Source organism: Salvelinus fontinalis, chromosome 16 (genome assembly GCF_029448725.1).
Source record: "Salvelinus fontinalis isolate EN_2023a chromosome 16, ASM2944872v1, whole genome shotgun sequence".
NCBI lineage: Eukaryota > Metazoa > Chordata > Actinopteri > Salmoniformes > Salmonidae > Salvelinus > Salvelinus fontinalis.
This window is the reverse complement of record NC_074680.1, coordinates 9,962,983-9,990,310: the sequence shown is the minus strand read 5'-3', so window position 1 is coordinate 9,990,310 and position 27,328 is coordinate 9,962,983. Positions and strand designations below refer to the sequence as shown.

General features: G+C 42.7%; 1 protein-coding gene across 5 annotated transcripts in view; it reads left to right on the top strand.

Annotated features, from left to right (window-relative positions):
• LOC129812614 (sorting nexin-14-like) overlaps positions 1–18,498 on the top strand; it is a 29,788-nt gene extending 11,290 nt beyond the window's left edge. For 2 of the 5 annotated variants that reach the window (XM_055864324.1, XM_055864323.1), the window contains exons 13-29: positions 1,640–1,795; positions 2,091–2,215; positions 3,842–3,900; positions 5,125–5,283; positions 5,877–6,009; positions 7,902–8,088; positions 14,055–14,138; positions 14,377–14,477; positions 14,972–15,083; positions 15,261–15,301; positions 15,569–15,688; positions 16,097–16,220; positions 16,501–16,665; positions 16,832–16,927; positions 17,145–17,236; positions 17,858–17,914; positions 18,187–18,498. In XM_055864324.1, coding sequence (XP_055720299.1) covers positions 1,640–1,795; positions 2,091–2,215; positions 3,842–3,900; positions 5,125–5,283; positions 5,877–6,009; positions 7,902–8,088; positions 14,055–14,138; positions 14,377–14,477; positions 14,972–15,083; positions 15,261–15,301; positions 15,569–15,688; positions 16,097–16,220; positions 16,501–16,665; positions 16,832–16,927; positions 17,145–17,236; positions 17,858–17,914; positions 18,187–18,231 — 1,856 coding nt within the window. In that variant the 3' untranslated portion in view covers positions 18,232–18,498. Of the gene's footprint in view, positions 1–1,639; positions 1,796–2,090; positions 2,216–3,841; positions 3,901–4,508; positions 4,536–5,124; positions 5,284–5,876; positions 6,010–7,901; positions 8,089–14,054; positions 14,139–14,376; positions 14,478–14,971; positions 15,084–15,260; positions 15,302–15,568; positions 15,689–16,096; positions 16,221–16,500; positions 16,666–16,831; positions 16,928–17,144; positions 17,237–17,857; positions 17,915–18,186 lie in introns of all 5 variants that reach the window. The other 3 variants (XM_055864325.1, XM_055864326.1, XM_055864327.1) reach the window with 3 other exon arrangements.
• Positions 18,499–27,328: the final 8,830 nt, after the last annotated feature.

Here is a 27,328-nt window from a genome sequence, read left to right as displayed (position 1 = left end):
CTCTGTATAAATATACTTATGTACTTGAAATACAGGACAATCAGATCTACTATCCTATTGTCCTGTGTTTTTTCTTTCGATACTTATGACTAGTATTTTTTTTGCCACTTGGGGATTCCAAGAAATCAAACACTGGAACTAAGCGAGCACTATGTCTTGATTTTATTCAGAGGAAAAATATTGATATTACTTTAATACAACAATCACATCTGTTGAAAGAGGATGTTCATAAATGTAGCAATACCCTTTTCAATGTAGTAGCTTCTTCTGTCCTAAATAGGGCAAGAGGTGTGTGGTGGTTTGTAGAACTCTAGGTATCAGCATTATAGACTCCTGGAATGACAGTGAAGGCAGGATCATTTATCTCTGTATATGCTCCAGTCATATTTGATAAAACCTTAATTTCACTATCTAATATATTGATTCAATTGTCCTTTTATTATTATTATAATTATAATTTTATATAGTTCATATATTTAAAAATTTGGTCAAAGAAGCACACGACTGCAGTTATTAACCCATGTTTAGATAGATCCAATCCAACTATGAGCAGCTCACGAACGTCTACTTCCAAGGACGATGAATATGTATGAACTTTCCAATTTGTAAGTCGCTCTGGATAAGAGCGTCTGCTAAATCACTTAAATGTAAATGTAAATGTAAGGACCTCCCAACGTCTGATCTCAGACCTTAGTCTGGTTGATCTTTGGAGACCGAAAAATCCATCTTCTAAAGAGTTTCCTTTCTTTCCTCATAGACGTCAGTATTACTCAAGGATTGATTACATGTTGTCCTCTGTCACTATGTCCATTATTACAGAGCACTTAGATCCTCCATTCTACTTTATCAGATCACCATGCAAACTGTTGTATTTTTGATTTCAACTCACAAACCCAGAGCACCTTGTTGGAAATTGAACGTATCTTTACGCCAGAGTTCATTTCTTTTAATATTAATTCAGTAGTTGATCGTCTGGGAGGCTATTTTAAATGATTTGTAAAGGACAATACAACATGGTTTGCATCCCATTTGAATAAATCTAGAACGACGAGAATATCTGGTTTAGAAAATAAATATTAATCCCTGGATTTAACCCAGCAATCCTCCTTTTGTGATTCAAAGGCTCTTCAGCTCCGTCTTTAAGAAGCGAGCTGAATTCCTTACTCAGGCATCAAGTCAATTATTTATTTTTTAATCCGGAGGTCATTGCAAAACCATTAAAAAGTAATGATAGCCATCCATCACATCTTCTAACCATTAAACTCTGTTTTTAATGAACGGCTGCCCTCTCGGCAATTCATTCTCAAGGAGACATTGTCACTGTTTACATTCACAATTAACAAAATATTGTCTGATTTTTACCTTGATCAACGTCTTAAATCTGAGTTATAGCTTTATACAGAGAATTTTCATGCCTTTCTTGACAATATTGATCTTCAGAAGCTGTCAGGCTGAGGCTGATGATCTGGGCAAAAAAAAAAATTCAATAAAATAACCTGGGCCAGATGGAATCCGTGTGGATATGCATTTCTTTTTTGTTGCTTGGTAGGTTGTGCGTGTACTATTAGTTTGCTCCCGATTTGTTGCCTAATCAACCCTGGGTTAAGTCTAGTTGGACATTTCCCTTTATCCCCACCAGAGGAATTCAACGACAAGATCCTATGTCCGGAGCTGTCGGACTCTGAGATGCTGACGCTCCACGAGGAGGTGAAGAAGATCTACGAGACCTACTGCCTGGACGAGAGCATCGACAAGATCCGCTTTGATCCCTTCATTGTAGAGGAGATAAAAAATAGTGAGTCACAGGGATTTGTTTGGCATTTCCCGTTTTAAGGCACGATCGTTGTATTCGTCATAGCTTTTGTCATAGCTCAGTCATAGCTTTTTGTTATTTTCTCTTTGAGAACTTATAATAACGTATCCTCTCCTTCAGATATGGATTTTAATATGGTATCTTCAGCCTTATCAACAGAATGTCTATAAATACTGTTTATAAATAGCCATATGAACAGTTTTATTAACAGAATTGTTCATTATTACAAATGGCAGCTTGGTTAGGTTATGCTCATGTGGTAGGTTTCCCTCCCCAGTTGCTGAGGGCCCTTATGCCGGGGTGGTGAAGCTGCAGACCATGCGCTGCCTGTTCGAGGCCTACGAGCATGTCCTGTCCCTGCTGGAGAACGTCTTCACCCCCATGTTCTGCCACAGCGACGAGGTCAGGACTCGGGTTGCAAAGGGAGGGTATATTACTCGAAACTTTCAAAGTCTACCAGAATTTGTGTCTTTCAAGGATTTGATGTAATCTATCACAAGACATCTAGGTGGCCCTTTTGGGTACTTCAGATTACCACAGGTGTCTGTCATGTCTCTGGCACTCTTGTGTGGCCGTATCACATGTACTCTGAACAAAAATATAAACGCAACATGTAAAGTGTTGGTTTCATGAGTTGAAGTAAAAGATCCCAGAAATGTTCCATATACACAAAGCTTATTTCTCTCAAATTTAGTGCACAAATTTGTCTACATCCCTGTTAGTGAGTAGCTCTCCTTTGTGACGATAATCCATCCACCTGACAGGTGTTTCATATCAAGAAGCTGATTAAACAGCATGATTATTACACAGGTGCGCCTTGTGCTGGGGAGTATAAAAGGACACTCTAAAATATGCAATTTTGTCACACAACACAAGGCCACAAATGTTTTGAGGGAGCGTGCAATTGGCATGCTGACTGAAGGAATGTACATCAGACCTCTTGCCAGAGAATTTAATGTTAATTTCACCTACCATAAGTCACCTCCAACGCCGTTTTAGAGAATTTGGTATTACATCCAACCTGCCTCAACCGCAGACCACGTGTATGGCTTCATGTGGTTTGCTTATGTCAACGTTGTGAACAGAGTGCCCCATGGGGTGGTGTGGTTATGGTATGGGCAGACATAAGCTACAGACAATGAACACAATTGCAATTTATTGATGGCAATTTGAATGCACAGAGATACTGTTACACTGCATGAAGCAAATTAGGCACTACATACTGACTGCTTTTCTGATCCACAACCCTTTTTTGTTTAAGGTGTCTGTGACCAACAGATGCGTATCTGTATTCCCAGTCATGTGAAATCGATAGATTAGGGCCTAATGAATTTATTTCAATTGACTGATTTCCTTATATGAGCTGTAACTCAGTAAAATCTTTGAAATTGTTGCGTTTTATATTTTTGTTTAGTATAACATTTACATATAATGAAATATGATGATAAAAAAAAAAATATATATATATATATATATAACTAAATTATTGAATACCATTGGTGTTTTAATATGAGGGTCTCACTATAAAATATACTTTTATATTTGTTTTACACACCTGGGGATTTTCTTTTTTTAATGAAAGTCCATGTATTTGTTGTCAATGTTTTGGCGTCAAACTGGTGGCAGTTGGTAAATTACAGGTAGCTTTGCAACCCTAGTCTTACACACACAAACACACGTGAGATCATGTCGTCAATACTGGACACACGACTGACCAATGAGCTTGTGCAGCAAGTCATCATACATTACACTACACAGATTCTCTCATTGTATTATCATACTGAAACATGAGGTGAAATAGTGTTGTCTTCTACCGATCCCTGAATACATGGAGTATCTGGAAGTAGTTATTCATAAGAGTCCTTAGATATCATGGTTATGGCCTGGTGTTTTTCCTGTTCATGTCAAATGATCAGGAAAAACGCTGGGACCCGATCACGGTACTTTGTTCAGTGTTAAATAGATAGTCAGGGAAGGGAGGAGGTCCTAATATGTGTGACTGGTTTCCTCCCTGCCCCTTTCTTCCAGTATTTCAGGCAACTGTTGAGGGGGGCCGAATCCCCCGCCAGGAACTCTAAACTGAGCAGGTGGGTGCTGTTTTTCCATGTCTATAGAACGATGGTTGTATCTATATTGTGTCTAAGTTCTGTGTCTTACGTAGGCTTGTCTTTACTGTGCACCCGTGGTGTCGGTAGACTAGTTAATCTCGAAGGCACAGTTGAGCTTTTTGGATCCTTTTTGTGCTCACAAGTACATAAATTCTCCCATCAGAATTTGTACATAAATTCTCCCATCAGAATTTGGTTTAGGACTAAAAGGGAAATCCGAAGCTCCTCTATGCCATATTAACTCATTCATCAGGGTGTCTATCACAGGAGGTTGCTGGCACCTCAATTGGGGAGGACGGGCTCGTGGTAATGGCTGGAGTGCGAAGGTTGAATGAAATACAAAACCCGAAGGTTGAAATACATCAAAACGCATTGATGCCAATCCATTCGCTCCGTTCCAGCCATTATTATGAGCCGTCCAGGTGTGTACAGATAACATTGGACTTATACTACTCAAGCTAAATAAAGATGGACTGTTATCTGTACACACCTGTCTCACAGTGGCTAAGTTCAGTTAGTGTCTGTCGTCTGGGAGTGTGCTTGAGTGGCCTATCATCTTTAACTCCTTGTGCCTGCTATTATTCCAGAAATAGCCTGAGTTTGGATGACATCCGGTGAGTATGCCCCCTCAGTATGGTGCTCAGCAACGGCTGTCCATTGCCGAGTTAACGCTGCACGCAAGATATGTAACTATACTTGCCTGGATGCAGTCTGAGGAAAAGAATACTGCCTTTGTAACAAACTCGACAAACCCTGGTGGAGTTTAGTCAACGGCGCTGTGTATAAACAATCGCCTCCTTTTTATAACGCACATTGTTAAAGAAAAGTGAGAAAAATGTATTTTTTTGCACAGATCTGTGCTCCCTTGCAGCAAAAAGGAAGGTAGGGTGGGGAATAGTTATTGTTCTCTCGTAGGAACAGTCTTTGTTATAAAGGCAGTGGTCAAGGCAGCATGGACTGTGGTTGTCTGTCAGAAAGGAGGGGGTGAACGAGGAGAATTTTTAAAGTAGAGAATGGCACTTTCTGCTTCGGCACCCCCATGCGTGAACACTGGCCCTGTCGCTAACCCCATCCCCTTGTCTGTCTCTCTCTCACCAACTGCTCGCCTATATCCACCATCTTGGACAGTGCTTGTTTTTTTTTTATCCATCCATCCCTCTGGATGTTCCATGCCTTACACACTGATGGCTCCCCGCTCTAAAGCTCCTGGGAGTGGGACTATGCCCAGAGCCCTGAGTCCCCGTCCAGCACCCCTGGTTCCTCCTCACCTGCATCCGTTAACCACCACCTTCATGTCCAGTCCATTGTAGCCCTTCCATCCGGCTCTTATGGCTGTCTAACCTCACGCCCTGGCTCGCTGAAGTAAGTCGGGGTCCATTGCGAGGCCCGTGTGTATCCTACATCCCACCTCTATAAATCGCCCTCGCCTCCCATCTCCTACGCATGGGTACTTGTCTTGTGGTGCTAATGTTTCTTGATTTGTTCCCCTACCAGCATGGCCTCCTTGTTTGTGACCTTTATGGGTCTTGATTTGAATGTGTCAATTTTGTGTTGCCTTTCAGTGTTCCTTTTTGATTAGGGTGACTACACAGTGTGTGGTTTCATCAGTCATTCACAAAGTGTCAGTGTTGTAATTGTACTTTTTTACTTGGCTAAAGCAACATTAGTTTGTTTTCAAATGAGTGTGGTTTGAGTGTATACCCCAAGCCACTCTCATCCTATAATCTCGTCAATGATTTTTCATCCACTTCTATTTTATTAATCCATTCAATTCACTGTTATCTGTGGTCTGGTGTGGCTACCCTGGCTTCTACCTCCCCCACCTCAACCCCGAACAATATACAGTATCCCTTCTGTCTTCCAGTCCTGCACCCACACTGCATGCGATTTTCTGAAGCCATGCACAACTCCTGCATTGTCACAAAATTAAACAATCTCTCTTCTTTGGCCTGCAGGAACACCTCGAAGCGGGGCGAGTCGTTTGGGATCAGCCGCATCGGCAGCAAGATCAAGGGGGTGTTCAAGAGCACCACCATGGAGGGAGCCATGTTGCCAACTTACGGACTGGTGGAGGGAGAGGATGACATGGTGAGTAGTGTGTGGCCACTGGGCTGCAGTGTGGAGCCAGGATTAGTTAGGATCGCACACTCAGGAAATGAAGGATTCATGGTAGAGGTGAAACTATGGAAGTCTTGGTAGATATGGTTTCTGTTGAATCCATATGGTATATGATGATGTCATCCCGCAGAGTGTACCTTGAATATGTAAAATGGGCTTGGGACTCTACTTCTTTGAATTTTGTTGTTGATCATTTTAATTTTGAAATAAATTCGCCAGAGACTTTATGAAGCAATACTGATTGCCAAGAGGAGTCATTTTTAAAGGTTGTGACTTTTCACTTAAAGGTTGTGATTTTCATTGGAAATCTGGTTGATAGATTACAATTGCACGGTCAGGTAGATAAATAAACTGGAATGGGGGCCTGTTGACCCAATTTCAGTATCAGAGGTACTCTTTTTGTTCCTTGTCCTCTGTCCCAGTGCCCATAAACCTCGTACGGTGATGTACTGGCCTGTATGTTTGCTTATTCAATACCATGATGTGTTTCTTTGTACTAAGCAGACAACAATTAGGTTGAACTTTTTTTTTGTATATAATTTCTACTTGATGTTAATGGTGAACACTCTGCAACAAATTCACCAAAGGGGAAATCTTTAGCGTTTCTGCTAAGAAAATATATAATGTTGAACTCAACTAAAAATGGTTTATGATCATTTTTGATTCACTGACCGAGACCCCTGCCCTGCCCCCTCTGACTAGGTATCATCATCATTCCCACAGCATTGCACAGCCGACCTCAGTATGTTTCTCTTCTTCTTCTCCCAGAGCCTTCCGTAGCTGACCCACTAGATAGTTCACACTCTAGCTATATTTTACCCCCACTAGAGCTGCTGTCAGTGAATACATCCCCCATTTTACATCCTGTACTTTGTTGTTTGTTCTAGTACGTCTTGTATATGTCACTCAATATCAGTGGACCTTTGCAGTGTGTCTCCCTTTTTACATTGTGGATCTGTGCGGCTTCACACAAGCTTTACCATGTATGGGACCACAGACCAGGCACCTATTCACAAAGAGTCTTAGAGTAGGAGTGCTGATATACATGCACCAGACAGTTTTTTAGGTACACCCGTCTAGTACCGGTTCGGACCCCCCTTTGTGTCCAGAACAGCCAGAATTCTTATATATAATACATGCCATTTAGTAGACGCTTGTATCCATAGCGATTTACAGACATGCTTGCATACATTTTTCGTATGGGTGGTCCTGGGAATTGAACCCACTATCCTGGCATTGCACGAGCCAAAGCCATGCTCTACCAACTGAGTTAGAGGACCAATTATTTTGGACATGGATTCTACAAGGTTTCGGAAACGTTCCACAGGGATGTTTGTCCATGCTGATGCGATGGCATCACGCAGTCGCTGCAGATTGTATGGTGGTACATTCATCCTGCGAACAGCCCATTCCATCTCATCCCAAATATGCTCTATTGGGTTTGGGCAGCAGCAATGTTCAGATACACTGTGGTGTTCAATTGTTGTTCAATTGGTATCAAGGGATGTAATGTGTGCCAGGAAAACATTACCCACACCTACACCACTGCCACCAGCCTGTATTGTTGACACCAGGCAGGATGGGTCCATGGACTCGTATTGCTTACGCCAAATCCTGACTCTGCCATCAGCATGACGCAACAGACCTGGAATTCGTCGGACCAGGCAATGTTTTCCCACTCCTCAATTGTCCACTGAAGCCGTTTCTTGTTTTTAGCTGATAGGAGTGTTGCAATAGCCTACTCTGAGAACCTTTTGTGAATAGAGGCCCAGATTCCATACCAAACTTTGACTGTCATTCATTGTCTTGACCTTCACCCTCTTATCTCTGACCGCCCTCTGTCTGTGGCTGGGCTCTGTCAGGTGGAAGAGGCCATGATGGTTCTGGAGGATGACTCCCCCATGGAGGCCGTCAGTACCCCCAGCACCCCTCGCAATCTCTCAGCCTGGACCATCACCATCCCCTACATAGACTTCTTCGATGATGACATCAAGAGGGAGAGGATCCCCGTGTTCTGTATCGACGTGGAGCGCAACGACAGGAAGGCTGGTGAGATTTACAGGATGCTCTGGGATCAGTGTGGCTTACAGGTGAAACTAGGCCCAGGGGCTTAAGCATTACCTACATGCTGGTCTGGGATCAGTGTGGTGTACAGGTGAAACCAATACTGCTGATACTGTACAGTTGAAGTCAAAGTTTACATACACTTAGGTTGGAGTCATTAAAACTCGTTTTTCAACCAATCCACAAATTTCTTGTTAACAAGCTATAGTTTTGGCAAGTCGGTTAGTACATCTACTTGGTGCATGACACAAGTAATTTTTCCAACAATTGTTTACAGATTATTTCACTTATTCACTGTATCACAATTCCAGTCGGTCAGAAGTTTACATACACTAAGTTGACTGTGCCTTTAAACAGCTTGGAAAATTCCAGAATTTGACATAATTTGAGTCAATTGGAGGTGTACCTGTGGATGTATTTCATGGCCTACCTTCAAACTCAGTGCTTCTTTGCGTGAAATCATGGGAAAATCAAAAGAAATCAGCCAAGACCTCAGAAAAAAACTGTAGATCTCCACAAGTCTGGTTCATCCTTGGGAGCAATTTCCAAACACCTGAAGGTACCACGTTCATCTATACAAACAATAGTACGCAAGTATGAACACCATGGGACCACGCAGCCGTCATACCGCTCAGGAAGGAGACGTGTTCCGTCTCCTAGAGATGAACGTACTTTGGTGCGAAAAGTGCAAATCAATCCCAGAACAGCAAAGGACTTTGTGAAGATGCTGGAGGAAATGGGTACAAAAGTATCTATATCCACAGTAAAACAAGTCCTATATCGACATAACCTGAAATGCCGCTCAGCAAGGAAGAAGCCACTGCTCCAAAACCGCCATAAAAAAGCCAGACTACGGTTTGCAATGACACATGGGGACAAAGATTGTACTTTTTGGAGAAATGTCCTCTGGTCTGATGAAAAAAAAAAAATAGAACTGTTTGGCCATAATGACCATTGTTATGTTTGGAGGACAAAGGGGGAGGCTTGCAAGCCTAAGAACACCATCCCAACCGTGAAGCACAGGGGTGGCAGCATCATGTTGTGGGGGTGCTTTGCTGCAGGAGGTACTGGTGCACTTCACATAATAGATGGCATCATGAGGAAAGGAAAATTGTGGCGATATTGAAGCAACATCTCAAGACATCAGTCAGGAAGTTAAAGCTTGGTCGCAAATGTTTTTTTTTCCAAATGGACAATGACCCCAAGCATACTTCCAAAGTTGAGGAAAAATGGCTTAAGGTTAACAAAGTCAAGGTATTGGAGTGGCCATCACAAAGCCCTGACCTCAAGCCCATAGAAAATCTGTGGGCAGAACTGAAAAAGCCTGTGTGAGCAAGGAGGCCAACAAAACCTGACTCGGTTACACCAGCTCTGTCAGGGGGATTGGGCCAAAATTCACCCAACTTATTGTGGGAAGCTTGTGGAAGACTACGCGAAACGTTTGACCCAAGTAAAACAATTTAAAGGTAATGCTACCAAATACTAATTGTGTGTATGTAAACTTCTGACCCACTGGGAATGTGAAGAAAGCTGAAATATATAATTCTCTGTATTACACTGCTCAAAAAAATGCTGTGTCTGTCAGCGTAGTGTCCAGAGCATGGAGGCGCTACCAGGAGACAGGCCAGTACATCAGGAGACGTGGAGGAGGCCGTAGGAGGGCAACAACCCAGCAGCAGGACCGCTACCTCCGCCTTTGTGCAAGGAGGAGCACTGCCAGAGCCCTGCAAAATGACCTCCAGCAGGCCACAAATGTGCATTTGTCTGCTCAAATGGTCAGAAACAGACTCCATGAGGGTGGTATGAGGGCCCGACGTCCACCGGTGGGGGTTGTGCTTACAGCCCAACACCGTGCAGGACGTTTGGCATTTGCCAGAGAACACCAAGATTGGCAAATTCGCCACTGGCGCCCTGTGCTCTTCACAGATGAAAGCAGGTTCACACTGAGCACATGTGACAGACGTGACAGTCTGGAGACGCCGGGTTGAATGTTCTGCTGCCTGCAACATCCTCCAGCATGACCGGTTTGGCGGTGGGTCAGTCATGGTGTGGGGTGGCATTTCTTTGTGGGGCCGCACAGCCCTCCATGTGCTCGCCAGAGGTAGCCTGACTGCCATTAGGTACCGAGATGAGATCCCCAGACCCCTTGTGAGACCAGATGCTGACACATGCACATTTGTGGCCTGCTGGAGGTCATTTTTCAGGGGGTCTCTTGCTAATTGCCTATAATTTCCACCTTTTGTCTATTCCATTTGCACAACAGCATGTGACATTTATTGTCAATCAGTGTTGCTTCCTAAGTGGACAGTTTGATTTCACAGAAGTGTGATTGACTTGGAGTTACATTGTGTTGTTTAAGTGTTCCCTTTATTTTTTTGAGCAGGTATTATTCTGACATTTCACATTATTAAAATAAAGTGGTGATCCTAACTGACCTAAGACAGGGAATTTTTACTAGGATAAATGTCAGGAATTGTGAAAACTGAGTTTAAATGTATTTGGCTAAGGTGTATGTAAACTTCCGACTTCAACTGTAAATGGGTCTGAAAGGGCTTTTTTGAATCGGTTCAAATCTACAATGGCTAAACAAGGCTGTTCTATACTCCATTAGCACTGGATGAAATTCGGCTTCATGATCTATTATCATGCTTCCTGTTGCTGACATAATGCAAGTCATTCGATGACAACTCTAACTCTATTAGAGAACTTCCTCTGTGTTCTGTCAGTCATCGACTTTTTCTTTCCATCAAATATTTCAAATACCTTATAAGCTTCCCACTTATAGCAAAACAGATACACAAGGGATAATTTTGCCGAGATATTTAGATTATGTAGGCTTACTGTGTTCACACCTCTTGACTTTTTCCACATTTTGTTACAGCCTGAATTTTAAAATTGATTAAATTTTGATTTTTTTTGTCACTGACCTACACACAATACCCCATAATTTCAAGGTGGAATTATGTTTTTCAATTTTTTATTATTTAAAAATGAAAAGCTGAAATGTCTTGAGTCAATATTTGCTTAAAAGTTGCATGAACTCTCTGTTTGCAATAATAGTGTTTAACATGATTTTTGATTGACTACCTAATTTCTGTAACCCACACATAACATTATCTGCAAGGTCCCTCAGTTGAGCAGTGAATTTCAAACACTGATTCAACCACAAAGACCAGGGAGGTTTTCCAATGCCTCGCAAAGAAGGGAGCCTATTGGTAGATGGGTAAAAAAGCACACACTGAAAATCCTTTGAGCACGGTGAAGTTATTCATTACACTTTGATGGTGTATCAATACACCCAGTCACTACAAAGATACCAGTGTCCTTCCTAACTTAGTTGCCGAAGAGGAAGGAAATCGCTCAGGGATTTCACCATGAGGCCAGTGGTCGCTTTACAACAGTTTAATGGTCACAATACTAACCTAATTGACAGAGTGAAAAGAAGCAGGCCTGTACAGAATAAAACTATTTCAAAACATGCATCATTTTTGCAACAAGGCACTAAAGTAAAACTGCAAAAAAAAAGTTGCAAAGAAATTAACTATGTCCTGAATACAAAGCTTTATGTTTTGGTCAAATCCAACACCACACATCACTGAGTACCACTCTTCATATTTTCAAGCATGGTGGTGGCTGCACCATGTTATGGGTATGCTTCTCATCTGCAAGGACTAGGTAGTTTTTTAAGATAAAAATTTGCAGAATAGAGCTAACCACAGGCAACATTTTAGATAAAAACCTGGTTGTCGGCTTTCAATAGACACTGGGAGACAAATTCACCTTTCAGCAGGACCATACACAAAGCATAAAACACCATGGCCAAATATACAGTGCCTTCGGAGAGTATTCAGACCCCTTGACTTTTTCCACATTTTGTTAGGTTACAGCCTTATTCTAAAATTGATTCAATTGTTTTTCCCCCTCACAATCTACATACAATACCCCATAATGACAAAGCAAAAACTTTTTTTTAATACATTTTTGCTAATTTATATTTAAAAAAAAATAGAAATATCACATTTGCATACAGTACCATTCAAAAGTTTGCACACACCTACTCATTCCAGGGTTTTTCTTTAGTTTTACTATTTTCTACATTGTAGAATAGTAATGAAGACATCAAAACTATGAATTAACACACATGGAATCATGAGTAATCAAAAGTGTTATACAAATCAAAATATATTTTTATATTTGAGAATCTTCAAAGTAGCCAACCTTTGCCTTGATGACCGCTTTGTCTCGACCCTGACTAGTCTCCCAGTCCCTGGCGCTGAAAAACACCCCCACAGCATGATGCTGCCACCACCATGCTTCACCGTAGGGATGTTGCCAGGTTTCCTCCAGACGTGACACTTGGCATTTAGGCCAAAGAGTGCAATCTTGGTTTCATCAGACCAGAGAATATTGTGTCTCATGGTCTGAGAGTCTTTAGGTGCCTTTTGGCAAACTCCAAGCGGGCTGTCATGTGCCTTTTCCCGAGGAGTGGCTTCCGTCTGGCCACTCCACCATAAAGGCCTGATTTGGTGGAGTGCTGCAGAGATGGTTGTTGCTCTGGAAGGTTCTCCCATCTCCACAGAGGAACTCTGGAGCTCTGTCAGCGTGACCATCGGGTTCTTGGTCACCTCCCTGACCAAGGCCATTCTCCCCCGATTGCTCAGTTTGGCTGGGCGGCCAGCTCTAGGAAGAGTCTTGGTGTTTCCAAACTTCTTCCATTTAAGAATGTGTTCTTGGTGACCTTCAATGCTGCATACATTTTATGATACCCTTGCCCATATTTGTGCCTCTACACAATCCTGTCTCGGAGCTCTACAGACAATTCCTTTGACCTCAAGGCTGGTTTTTACTCTGACATGCACTGTCAACTGTGGGACCTTTTTATATAGATAGACATGATTTGGAAAAGCACATATCTAATCAATTACATTTACCACAGGTGGACTCCAAGTTGTAGAAACATCTCAAAGATGATCGATGGAAACAGGATTCACCTGAGCTCAATTTCAAGTCTCATATCAAAGGGTCAGGATACTTATGTAAATAAGGTATTTCTGTTTTTATTTTTTAATAAATTAGCAAAAAAATTACAAATATCTGTTTTTGCTTTGTCATTATGGGATATTGTGTGCAGATTACTGAGTATTTTATTTGATCAATTTTAGAATAAGTCTAACGTAACAAAGTGGAATAAGGCAAGGGGTCTGAATACTTTATGAAGGAACTGTACACTGTGGTTATTTACAAGATGACATTGAATGTTCCTGAGTGGCCTAGTTACAGATTTGACTTAAATCGGCTTGAAAATGTATGGCAAGACTTGAAAATGGCTGTCTAGCAATGATCTGCAACCAACTTAACAGAACTTGAAGAATTTTAAAAAGAATGTGCAAATATTGTGCAATCCAGGTATCCAAAGCTCTTACAGACTTACCCAGGAAAATGATTCTAACATGTTGGGGGTTGAATACAGTTGAAGTCGGAAGTTTACATACACCTTAGCCAAATACTTTTAAACTCAGTTTTTCACAATTCCTGACATTTAATCCTATTAAAAAATTCCCTGTCTTAGGTCAGTTAGGATCACCACTTAAAAAGTCCTAACCGATTTGCCAAAACTATAGTTTGTTAACAAGAAATTTGTGGAGTGGTTGAAAAATTAGTTTTAATGACTCCAACCTAAGTGTATGTAAACTTCCGACTTCAACTGTACTTATCTAATCAAGATAGTATATTAGTGTTTTATTTGTCATTTTGTTTTCCCAATGTTAGACTTTTTCTTCCACTTTGACATTCAAGTACTTTGTGTAGATCGTTCACAACAAAAAGACAATTAAATCCATCTTAATCCTACTTTGTAACACAACAAAATATGGAAAAAGTCAAGGAGTACTTTCTGAAGACAGTATGTCCACTCTTAATATTGATGTATTGTTTCCCTTTGTATTTCACAGTGGGTCATGAGACCGAGCACTGGTCTGTGTACAGAAGATATCTGGAATTTTATGTCCTTGAATCAAAACTCACTGAGTTTCATGGTAAGTACATGTTTTAGATGATTTCTTCAGGTTTCAGTCCCTGTAACCACTCATCGCATCGTCCATTGTAAATTGACAGCCAGAATATATGAATCTTGAACATTGGCCAAATGTTCTCACACTGAATAATTCCACCCATTTCTAAGAATAGTTCTAACAGTATTTTCACATTGTTTGATTGTCTTCAAGCCTTCTCATCCAGGATTTGTTTTTATTTTGTGCTCCTCTGTCACAACAGGCTCATTCCCAGACGCCCAGCTGCCTTCCAAAAGAATCATCGGCCCCAAGAACTATGAGTTCCTGACCTCCAAGCGGGAGGAGTTCCAGGAGTACCTCCAGGTAGGTAGTCATTATGGACTAAACAAGCGCCGGGGTGACGTTTCCCATAGGTACAGATGTAGGATCAGCTTCCCCTCCCTGAATCCTAACCTTAAACATTAGTAAGGCCAAAATTGACTCAAGATTAGCGTCCAGGGGAAACTTCACCTTACAACAGAGAGGCCATGCTTCAGGAAATAGCTGGTCTCTCCCAATGGATCTATGTCAGCTTATGTAGCTGATGTAGAGGCTAGAGAGGTATTAGCAACCAGAGGGTTTATGGTTCAAATCCCAGGGCTGCTGGGTTCAGAATCTACCACCAAACCCCAAATCCAAGGTTACTGTGGTTGACCCTGAACTGGTTCCAGCTTCTCAAGTATGTGTGCTGACTCAGGGGGTGGGGAGCCTAGGACACATTTCCATTGTTACAAATTAATAACAAAGTGCTATTCTATGCCAGCCCTCACTGAATATGTCAACAAAGTGAAGATGTGATCTTTCTGTTTATTTTCCAGAAACTGCTCCAACACCCTGAGCTGAGCAACAGTCAGCTGCTAGCCGACTTCCTCTCCCCTCACAGTATGGACTCTCAGTTTGTGGACAAGATGCTCCCTGATGTCAATCTAGGTATGCAACACTGGCCAAGTAGCCTCGTCTCAGATTATGTTTGTGCCATCTTGCCGACTCCTATGGTCATTGTAACGTGGCCAAGAGTTCTATGTTAATAACATCTCTCACAACCTGCTCTCCTGTTGAACTCATTGTTGAACTCATTTGAGTTTAACATGGTTTATTTTCCGACAGGGAAGATCATCAAATCGGTGCCCAGTAAACTGATAAAAGAAGTAAGTCATGCATTTTCGACTTGGGTTGGGAAAAAACGTTGTGGCGGCGTCCTTGTAAAATAATTCCTGGGATAGTCATTTAGGAATGTAAGCCAAACATGCCTGTGGAATCCACTTATAAGTCATGTCAGCTATGTTATTATAGTATGCCAGTTGAAATAAATGTGAACAGCAGGGATCCAGTGACTCAAATAACATATTTAACTGTTTAAGAGGGCTTTCACAGTAACCTATAAGGAATCTCCCCTGTGTTTTTTTCCGTTTCAGAAAGGGCAGCATTTGGAGCCATTCCTCAATTCCTTCTTTAACTCCTGTGAATCGCCCAAGCCCAAACCCAGCCGGCCAGAGCTGACCATCCTCAGTCCCACGTCAGAGAATGATAAGAAGGTGGGCTTACACTACACCTGGTTCTAAATAGTATTTCATTTCTTTCAAATATTTTAGGTGTGCTTGATTTGGCTTACCTAGCCTGCTGAGTTGGGGTGGGGGGGAGGTTTGACTTTGCACTAGTCCATTGGTTCCATTAGACTGGGGAAGCTAATTCAAATGCACGTTAAATATTTGGAAGAGATGCAAATACTTTTTCGACCTGTGTCTGGCATGCTTAGACTCCCATACTCACACACGCTTACCTTAGTTGACAAGTGTTTCGTGTTTCTAGTTAGGAGAGCCACTTGATCGCTCAGCCAAATTGGAACAGATCCTTTAAATATAACTGCTGGATGTATTTTTACATGTTATTTTGTTATTCCCCTCCATTTTAAAGTGTTGTTGACCTTTGCTTGAACTCCTTAGCTCTTCAATGAACTATTCAAGAACAATGCCAACCGATCAGAGAGCACGGAGAAGAAACATAACCAGAACTACTTCATGGAGATGATCACTGTGGAAGGAGTGTATGACTACTTGATGTTTGTGGGTAAGTCGGCCCCACCCATAGCATTTGTCCATCCAGTGACAAAGTAGTGCAGGAATATAACGCTCAATTCTAAATTGGTCTCTACTAGGTACTAGTGGAGAAATGAAAGAATTAAGTAGGTGTAAACAATATGGTGGAAATTCTATCTAGCCAATCAGAGGGTAAATCAGTGTTATTGCCACCTTATATAAATCCTATACATATTTAGAAAATCAATAATTGATTGGACATAACCTAGCATCTCATCATCACTCTCCCACTGCTTGACTGTCATTGGCAGGTCGAGTGGTCTTTCACATCCCTGATTGGCTGCACCATCTGCTGATGGGCGGGAGGATCCTGTTAAAGAACACCCTGGAGGCGTACACAGACCACTACCTGCAGCATAAACTGGACAAGGTGTTCCAGGAGCACCGCCTCATTTCTCTCATCACCCTGCTCAGAGGTCGCTAGCTTACCTCCGACCTTCTACTGTTTTCTTCTTCCAATTTCTACTTTTTTCTCTATATTGTTTATTATTATCCTATTTTGTAAAAAAAAAAAAAAAAATGTATATACAAAAGCAATGAGTGATATGACTCTTATTTTGATGTGTCCTTGTGATGTACTAGATGCTGTGTTCTGTGAAAACAGTGAGCCACGCTCCTTGGCAAATAAGCAGAAAAGGGCCAAGAAGACCTTTGAGGAAATGATGAAATACATTCCAGGTCCTTAGTAGATCTCTTAGATTCAGATGGTTTCATGAAGTACATCTCAAGTTAAAGTGGGAAACTTGGCTAGGATTATTAGGTCTTATTTTGGGTTCTATGTAGTTGAAAACGTGTTTTTAATTTTTGCTATGAAGTCAATTTTTTTATTATTAATTGAAAACAGTCAGAAGTCAATTGATTTGACCCTCTAAGATGACGAGTGTTTTCCCTTCAGAATTCCTGGGCAAGTGTATTGGAGAAGAGGCCAGGTACGAGGGGGTCCGCCTGCTCTTCGATGGACTACAACAGCCTGTTCTTAACAAACAGGTACGACAATGCAGCGAGGCATCTAAAGTTACAACTAGTGTCACACAAAGTACAGGAGAATGCAGGGTTGAAAAGAATACTATCATATATCATTGTTTCAAATGCACCAAAACTGACTTGGTTGAAGTGTGAAAGCTCATTAGCGTCCTCATGCATTGTAGGGTCCTTTATAGGCTCCCCAGGCATTGTAGGGTCCTCAGGCATTGTAGGGTCCTTACTAGGATCCTCAGGCATTGTAGTAGTTGGAGGCTTGTGAAGGCCAGTTAGTCAGTGAATTGTTATCCTACATGTAAACACCAGAAAGGCAGCTTATTATTATTATTATTATTATTTCAGACAGACCATGTGTAACATGAGTGTAAGGTTGCTACATACCGTAGCTCATGAATGTAGCTCATGGGCAGCTAACATAAAACAGCATGAGAACAGTGTGTTTAGTACAGTACACTGCACTACATAGTTTACCACAATGTATTGCATCGTTTAAGGGTTGTTAATCTAGACCTTATTGCTGTACTGTATGATTTAGACAGCAGTAAACACATTTTAGATCCGTGATGAAAACTACAATTTAGGAATTTGTATTCATTCTAATAATCCCTCTGCATCATTTTTCCTCAGTTGACCTATGTCTTAATGGACCTGGCTCTTCTAGAACTGTTTCCTGAACTGAACAAGGTAAATATATTATTTCAATTTAACTTCAAAAGGGAGACGCCCGTATATCTGGTAAGAGTTGTTGGAACATGAAATTCGATTTACAAGACGTTTCTGTACACTACTTGAAATGTTTAATTCACTTAATTGAAAGGCCAACATTTTGGTCTACCAACCGACAAGTATAAGTGCATTGTGTAAAAAGCCTGAACCGTCATCCTATTATCATTCCAGCAGTAATCATTGTTTATACATATTTTTAATTTGTGGATTTGATTTATTTTTTCCCCCAGCAGCCGGGACAGAAGGAGACTCCTAACATGGCTCCATGGATGTAGCAAGAGGATGGGGACTCGCTTTAGTCTTTGCTTTATCTGTTGCATGTGCAATAGACTGTGTACATACAGCACTTAAACCATTGATACCGCTGCACTTGTGATAATTTTTACTGTAAACTGTGCTTAGCCTGTCATTTTTTTACCATTGACAATTTCCTAAGATACAGATTCGTAAAAGTATAACACTGGAAAAATGTGTTTGAAGATAAGCATGATTATGCTAATAAAATATTTATTGATAAAATAAAAAAACATCCTGACTGTCAAGACTCATAACATTAATCCGACTACTCTTGTCCAAACTTGGTCACGGATTTTGTAAACTTCCCCACATGGTTTCTGGTTTCCTGTCTGGCCTGTATCAATACGTGTTCAGATCTATGACTCATTTTAGTCTGCACTCTGCGGTAGTCGTTAGCAACATGCAGTCTTCCCTTCCTAAGCCTTCGAAATAGGGACGCTTTAATACCATGGGTATTTCAAAAAGTGATGTGCAAGAGTATTCTTTAGATTACTCCATCGGTCTGTCAACACTTGAGGTGAAACACAATGGCTCCCCCGGCAGATGTACAGGACAGTCAGACTTACTTCATATACTGCATGCAAAGACATTTGACATGTCAGTTCTTAATCTTTATAATAAAATAATTTACAGTTCTGAATATCAAAGTTTTTGCCTAAAATATTTTATAATCCTTTACAAACATGTCAGTCAACATGACTGTATTGCAAAAAATCCGCAAGAAATATACAGGGCTCTAGAAAAGTGACAAAACAAAATTTTATTCGCAGTTTTTCCACTTAGCTGTACTTATAGGTAACTGACAAAATAAATGAAACCCTTGTAAATTAAGAATACAAAGTATATTGAAAGAAGTTGCTTTCACACAGGTGTGGTTCCTGAGTTAAATAAGCAAATAACATCCCATCATGCTTAGGGTCATGTATAAAAATGCGACGTTACCCATTATTTTGGCTACCATGGCTAGAAGAGATCCCAGTGACTTTGGAAGAGGGGTCTCAAAGGAGCGTAGGGGTTTAAAGGGTGTGTTTGTGTCAGTCACCAGATCTCAACCCAATTGAAATTCTGGAGTAGTGCCTGGGAGTGTTTTCCATCAACAAAACACCAAATTATGGAATTTCTTGTTGAAGATTGCTGTGGCATCCCTCCAATAGAGTTCCAAACACTTGTAAAATCTATGCTCAGGTGCATTGCAGCTGTTCTGGGGGCTCGTGGTGGCCTAATGGTGTATTTATATACTCTAGTGTTGCTTTCCATTGTCTTGGGTTGCGCAAAAACAGTCCCGGGAAGCCTGAATTTCAACTTACTGAGCCGGTGGGCAAAACAGTTGGTCATTATGACGGGGGAATTTGAGCCAAAATATCTAAAGGATCATATTATTAAACAGACTTTCAGAATGTGGGTCTGTTGTAGACCAACCTCTCAGCTTTCCTCGTGTCAAAATAAAAGTCCTGCACGTGTGCCATATGTGGACAAAAAAGGGTCCTTTTATATATTTTGCTTCAAATTACCCCGTCATGATAACCAACTATCCTACTCACCGAAAGTTTGTGTAACCCAATACAATTGAAAGCAACGCTAGTGTATGCAAATACACTCTCGTTGCTTAAAGCACCTACCCAATGCCCTATTAAGACACTTCATGTTGGTGTTTCCTTAATTTTGGCAGTTACCTGTACCGGCATAGTAAAACATATAGTAATGCAGATACAAATACATTTTATTGATATAGTATACTTTGCTTTCTCGTAAACAGCAGCCTTTTTACAAAAATAGAAAAACTGGTATGTGCCACACCACCACAGAAAGCAGCCATATTGTAATCTTGTGGACAGTGTCACTCAGGTGTGTGGATAGGCCCCATAGCAGGCCTAGCAGTAACAGAGTCAGACAGTTGGTTTCTGAACTTATTGGGGCCCTCCATGGTTGGGTAAGCCAGCTTCATCTCAGTGATATAGTTGGAGAAAACAGAGCGGTCCACATCACCTATAGGCAAGAGTAAAGAAAAGTGGAGGTTAATCCTCTTGCTATAGCAAGATTAGATTTAATTATTTTATTTCAAACACATACAGTACAGTAATGGTTCACTGTGTGGCTTGGGGTCAGGCATCAAGGTTGTCACAAACAATATTAGCTAAAAAGATATTCATTAACAAGGTCATTCTGTTAAGATGTTTAATGCATTTTAATGGCATATTTTTTAAGCCTGTGTGGCGCCATAAGCAAAGTCAGCAAGTATTTAAAGCCTGTACTCGTGAAGCGATAATTCACTTCTGTCAAGTACTCAAGTGTTCCTATAACTAGAAGGCTTTATTTACAAGTCCCTTCACAGATTTTTACTGGAAATCGAAGGCCATTTATTTATTATTTGTAATGTCATATATTACAGTCTTAAAACAGCAGATCCTCAGGTGACCAATACAGAAGTTGTTTTTCATGTGTGAATTTATTTTAAGGAAAGGTCATTTAGAGTGTACATACAGTAATATGTTTCTGTCAAAGACTTGCATTGGGTCTGAGTAACAACTCTGAAGTGTTTAACAGGGCCAGAGTACCCACAACGCTAATGAATTCTAACACCAGCTGTTACTTTTCAGTGACACTCACTGGTCGATTTCTCATTTGGGACTTTTCATTCGGATGTTAATCTTCGAAGATAGTTACTACATGATCCTATTTGTCATTTATCATGAGGCACAGGGGATCTTATTTTTCTCATACAATGTCTATACAGGGCCTCAGTACATTTACAATTGTGCTAATCAAGTACAGTATATTCAGTGAGGTGAAATGTAATGACAATTCCCTATTTTACATGACAATTTCCATGTGAATGTTCTGTATCGTTGCACCCTCCTGAACAGTCTCCTGTTCTATTCAAACCTAACTTCTGCCACCCTGCCCAATGAGCTCACCAGCATCATGTGTCAGCTTCTCCTCCTTGATCATGGTAAAGCCATCTCCTCCGTCTGCAATGTAAGACGGTAGATCCAGCTTATACAAACTGTCTGGGTCCAGGGGTTCATATCTGGGCACACAGCACTGATAGCAGCGGAGGCTTAAGGCTGTCACGCTCCCCCACCAGCCGCGACAGGTCGTATTCAACATGGATTCCTGTGAAGTTGATCACGCCAGAAAGGGATTCAGTATTAATCTTTACAGTTGGTGTCAGCATCCAAAAAGAGAATGTGTTGGTCAAAAGACTACACTGCACACAAGAAGTAGAGGAATGAATGAAGAAATATCTATAAAGACAAAAAGTAATGTCATTGTCTACAGTGAATGTACTACAGGAGTGGTGTTTCTTTAAGAAATATGTATATCCTCCAATTATATTTTTCAACAGTAGTGACTAAAATAATCACTTACTGACTGGTACCTGAATCTTCCTAAATGGTAAGACTGATAGAACCTCCATGGGGATGGTGCCTTAAGAAGCAATGTAGAATAAATGTATGTTGTCCATATTAGCACAGCCTCACACTGTAGAAGTGAAACCCTTCATTTCATAAGTCATGAATAGCATCAGTATAAAGCAGTCACTTTACAGTAACTCCTTTTCCACTTTAAAATGACTGTTTAGTTAGTAATATAAGTAGTTCTTAAACGAGTTGGCAGTACTTTCAAACACTTTATGAACCCATAACACACTATTGCTGTCCTTATGGCTCCACTGTTCAGGATGCATAAACTGACGTGATTCCACTGGACCTCATCTGCATACTTGATATTGTTATGAATCAAGAATACTCAGTGGAAACACAATGGTCGTACTCAAAAGCCCTCAACCTGGAGAAAGTCCACCTATACTGTACAGTTCAGCCCATCATGAAAACAGATCCTTCCACTAGGGTTGAGATATTCACCATGGGGCATAAAATCAAGTGTGAGCATTAAATGATGAAGGCATCTGCCTCACCATTGCATCACAGATAAGGTTCCCAAGGTTGCACACTCGGAACCGGAACTCCACAAAGGTTCCATTGAGATACATCAGAGTCTTCCCCACATACTAACACGAGTACAAATATCCATACTTGCATTCTAAATAGTAGACCATTTGAGTTTCCGAAAAAATTACATTTTATAGTATATGAAATTTAGTTTTGATAGCTAGATCTCATCAAGTAAACAACTTGTAAGATGACAAATAGTGAAGCTTCTGTGATGGTGTTCAAATGTAACTCGTTTTTGTTCTCCTTAAAATGATCACAACTATTTCATCATACATGTTTGAAAAGAGATTTGCAGCCTGCTGCCTGCCATGCATTTAGCTAGCTACTTGCTTTAGTATGACTGGAAGTCATAGCTAACTGTTCGAACAGTAATGTTAAATTAACCTGTTATGTGAAAGTAATGGTAATCTGCACTTGTTACTGTTTCACCTTGGCACTCCAATTTGATAAAGTATGTGGCAGTCTAGCTATCTACAGAACGTTCACACAACTCCACTTCGCTAATGTTTTGGTCAACGTTGTACTTCATCTTATGTCTTCTCAGGATCTACGTCAAGGAGTGTGAGCTGGAGGGGCAGCTGTCACCTGCATGGGTGAAACATGTGGGAGAACCTGAAACAAAAATACAAGGAACAAAAAATTATTACTAGTACAGGGGCAAACAAAACAACAGGTCAAGGGCAGGCAGAGGTCACTAATCCAGGGAGCAAAAGGTCCAGAACGGCAGGCAGTCTCAGGGTCAGAGCAGGCAGGTGTCAATAATCCAGTGTGGTGTGGCAAGGTACAGAACGTCAGGCAGGCTCAGGGTAGGCAGAATGGTCAAAACTAGGAAACAGGAACTAGAACAGACAGGAGCAAGGGGAAAAACGCAGGTAGGTTTCACGAAACAAAACAAACTGGCAACAGACAAAACAGAGAATACAGGTATAAATACACTGGGGATAATGGGGAAGATTGGTGACAACTGGAGGGGGGTGGAGACAAGCACAAAGACATGTGAAACATCAGGGTGTGACAGTACACTCCCCCTCTAGGTGCGCCACCTGGCACCCCAAGCGGGGACCCAGCACCTCTCCTCTGGGCCATAACCCTCCCAGTCAACCAGGTACTGGAACCCCCTGCCACGAGGTCAAACCTTCAGGAGACGCCTCACAGTATACGCCTGTTGGCCGTCGATGATACAGGGGAGAGGGGTGGGCCAGAAAAGTGGAATGTATACGGAGGGTACGGGGCAACAGAAGATGAACAGCAGAGGGGCTAATGACCTTGGAGATGGGGAAAGTGCCGATAAACCGGGGGGAGAGATTGCTGGATTCCACCCGGAGGGCCAGATCCCGGGTGGACAGCCATACATTCTGCCCGATACAATACCGGGCATCCGGGGATAGTGGCGATCCGCGTGTTGTCGATACCTGGAGGTGGTCTTGAGAAGGGCCGACCGGGCTCTCTTCCAGGTACGATGACAGCGGCGGACAAACATCTGGGCCGAAGGTATGCCGACCTCTTCCTCAAGCTCAGGGAAGATTGAGGTTTGATACCCCAGGGAACACTCAAAGGGTGAGAGACCCGTGGCAGAGCAAGGAAGGGTGTTACAGGCGTATTCGACCCACACTAGTTTCTGGCTCCAGGTCCAGGTGGTGGGGTTGGCGGAGACCAGGCAGCGCAGAGTCGTCTCCAGGTCTTGGTTGGCTTGCTCTGACTGGCCGTTGGACTGAGGTGGAACCTGGAGGACAGGATGGCTGACGACCCAATGAGTGTGCAGAACGCCCTCCAAAACTGTGACGAGAACTGACGATCCCGGTCGGAGACCCTGTCCATTGGCAGTCCATGGATCCAGAAGACATGCTTCACCATGAGCTGGGCCGTCTCTTTGGTAGAGGGTAGTTTGGGGAGTGGGCGGCTTTGGAAAACTGATCCACTACAGTCAGGATGGCGGTGTTGCCATCAGACGGGGAAGACCCGTGACAAAGTCCAGGGATATGTGAGACCAGGGATGGTGAGGGACAGGAAGTGGTTGAAAGAGACCAGCCGGAGCTTGCCGAGGAGTCTTGTTCTGTACACAAATCGTGCATGCGGTGACGAACAGGGAGACGTCAGGAACCATGGTAAGCCAGCAAAAGCGTTGTCACATAAAGTCCAGGGTCCGCCGGGAGCCCGGGTGGCAGGCAAAGCTGGAGAAGTGTGCCCACTCCAGGACCAAGGAGCGGACCGCGTCAGGAACGAACATCTGGTTATCTGGGACTCCCTGGGGTTCGGCTGGGAAAGCTGCGCCTCACGAACCTTCTCCCCTATCCCCCAGCTGAGTGCAGTCGTCAGGCATGAGGTGGGAAGGATGGTCTCGGTTTCCGGGTTTGAAGCCGTGGGGCTATAGCGGTGTGACAGCTCATCCGGATTGACATTCTTGGACCCCGGCCGGTATGAGAGGGAGAAGTTGAACCGGGTGAACAGCAGGGCCCACCTAGCTTGCCTGGAATTGAGGCGCTTGGCGGTGCGGAGATATTCCAGGTTCTTGTGGTCAGTCCACACAATGAACGGATGTTCCGCCCGCTCCAGCCAGTGCCTCCACTCCAATGCCATCTTCACCGCAAGAAGCTCGCGATTCCCCACATCATAGTTCGTCTCTGTGGCATTGAGGCGGTGGCAGAAGGCAGAGCAGGGATGTATAACTTGAGGTCCAGGGCAGAACGCTGGGACAGGGCAGCCCCCACTCCGACATCCAAAGCATCAGCCTCCACCACAAACTGGTGGGACGGGTCAGGATGAACCAAGATGGGAGCTGTGGTGAAGTGGTGTTTTAGATCCCAGAACGCCCGGTCAGAAGCTGGGGACCATGTGAACAGAACCTTGGGAGAGGTGTGCAGACAGATGGGGAGCCAGGGTGCTGTAACCCCGGATAAAGCAGTGATAAAAGTTGCTGAAATGTTGCAGTTGCACCCTGGACGTAGGGGGGGCCAATCCACCACAGCTCTCACCTTTCCGGGATCGATCTGTACACTCCCTGCGGCGATGATGTATCCCAGAAAGGGGATGGTGAAGCGATGGAATTCACACATCTGCTTTTACAAAAAGCTGGTTCTCCAGGAGGCATTGGAGATCCTGTCGGACGTGGAGCACGTGTTCTTGGGTGGAGCGGGAGAAGACAAAGATGTCATCGAGGTAGACGAAGAAGAACCGGTTCAACATGTCACGGAGAGCATCATTAACCAGAGCCTGGAACACAGCAGGAGTGTTGGTAAGGCCAAATGGCATGACCAGATACTCGTAGTGACCGCTGGCCGTGTTGAAGGCAGACTTCCACTCGTCCCCTTCCTGTATCCGCACCAGGTGGTAGGCATTCCATAGGGCCAGCTTGGAGAACATGGTGGCCCCCTGGAGAGGCTCGAAGGCCGAGGAGATGAGGGGTAGCGGGTAGCGGTTCTTCACCATGATGTCATTGAGACCACGGCAGTCGATGAACGGGCACAGGGTTTTGTCCTTCTTCTCCACAAAGAGAACCCTGCACCGGCTGGGGAGGCAGAAGGACGGCTGAACCCTGCAGCCAGTGAGTCCTCAATGTAGGTCTCCATAGCCTTGGTCTCCAGACCCGACAGAGAGTACAGTCGTCCCCAGGGTGGAGTGGTGCCTGGGATAAGGTTAATCCTGCAGTCATATGGTTGGTGCAGAGGCCCGGGCCTTGCTGAACACCTCCCGGAGTTCCAGGTACTCTATGGGAAAGGCGGAGAGGACTGGGGCAACTTCCGAGCCCCCAGGAAGACATCCCAGGGCAGGTTGCGCTGACTTCAGGCGATGGGCGTGGCAGAACGGGCTCCAGCCCATGATGGCACCAGCAGACCAGTCAATGAGGCAATTGTATCGCTGGAGCCAGGAGAATCCAAATAGTGCGGGAACTTGAGGAGACTTAAAACCTGTTATGGCTGCAGCCCGACACCGGTACACTTATGACAACATCCAGCTCAGGTGCAGGGCGCGAAATTCAAAATCTATTTTTTTTAAATATTTAACTTTCACACATTAACAAGTCCAATACAGCATTTGAAAGATAAACATCTTGTTAATCCAGCCAACGTGTCCGATTTTTAAAATGTTTTACAGCAAAAACACCACGTATATTTATGTTAGTTCACCACCAAATACAAAAGAGGACAGACATTTTTCACAGCACAGGTAGCATGCACAAAGCCAACCTAACTAACCAAGATCCAACCAAACAAACCTAGAAACAACTTCCTCAGATGACAGTCCTATAACATGTTACACAATAAATCGATATTTTGTTCGAAAAATGTGCATATTTGAGCTATAAATCAGTTTTACATTGATGCTACCATCATAGCTACAGTCAGAAATAGCACGGGAGTAGCCAGAGTAAATACAGACACCAACGTCAACTACCTAATTACTCATCATAAAACATTTCAGAAAAATATATGGTGTATAGCAAAATGAAAGACAAAGATCTTGTGAATACAGACAATATTTCCGATTTTCTAAGTGTTTTACAGCGAAAACACAATATATCGTTATATTAGCTTACTGCAATGGCTAACACACAACAGCATTGATTCCAAGTAATAGGTAGCGATAGCACAGCTCGACAGATATATGAAATAGCATCCCAAATTGGGTCCTTATCTTTGTTGATCTTCCATCAGAATGTTGTAAAGGGGTCCATTGTCCAGAACGGTCTTTGTTTGGATCCAGAACAAACTATTTCCCTCTTGAATTAGCAAGCACACTGGCCGTGCGGCGCTAACCTCTCCTTCTTGAAAAAATTCTTCCAACGCATCACGTCTAAAGTCCCGAATAAATTTCAATAATATAATTAAACTATATTGAAAAAACATACTTTAGCATGATATTGTGACATGTATCAAGTAAAATCGAAGCCGGAGATTATATTCACCTATAACGACGGTTTTCCAGGAGGCAATACAAGGTCCAACTTCGCGCCTTCGAGAATTTTTTTTATGGCGGACCTCTCACTCCAAGAGGCTGTATGCAATCCCTGAACGAGATATTCAAGTCCTTTCTGCTCTCAATTCCGCATGACACCCAGGGGAAGGCGTATGACGTGTTTCTATGGTCCCAAGTGACATGCCCTTTTATAGACAAGCTCTTG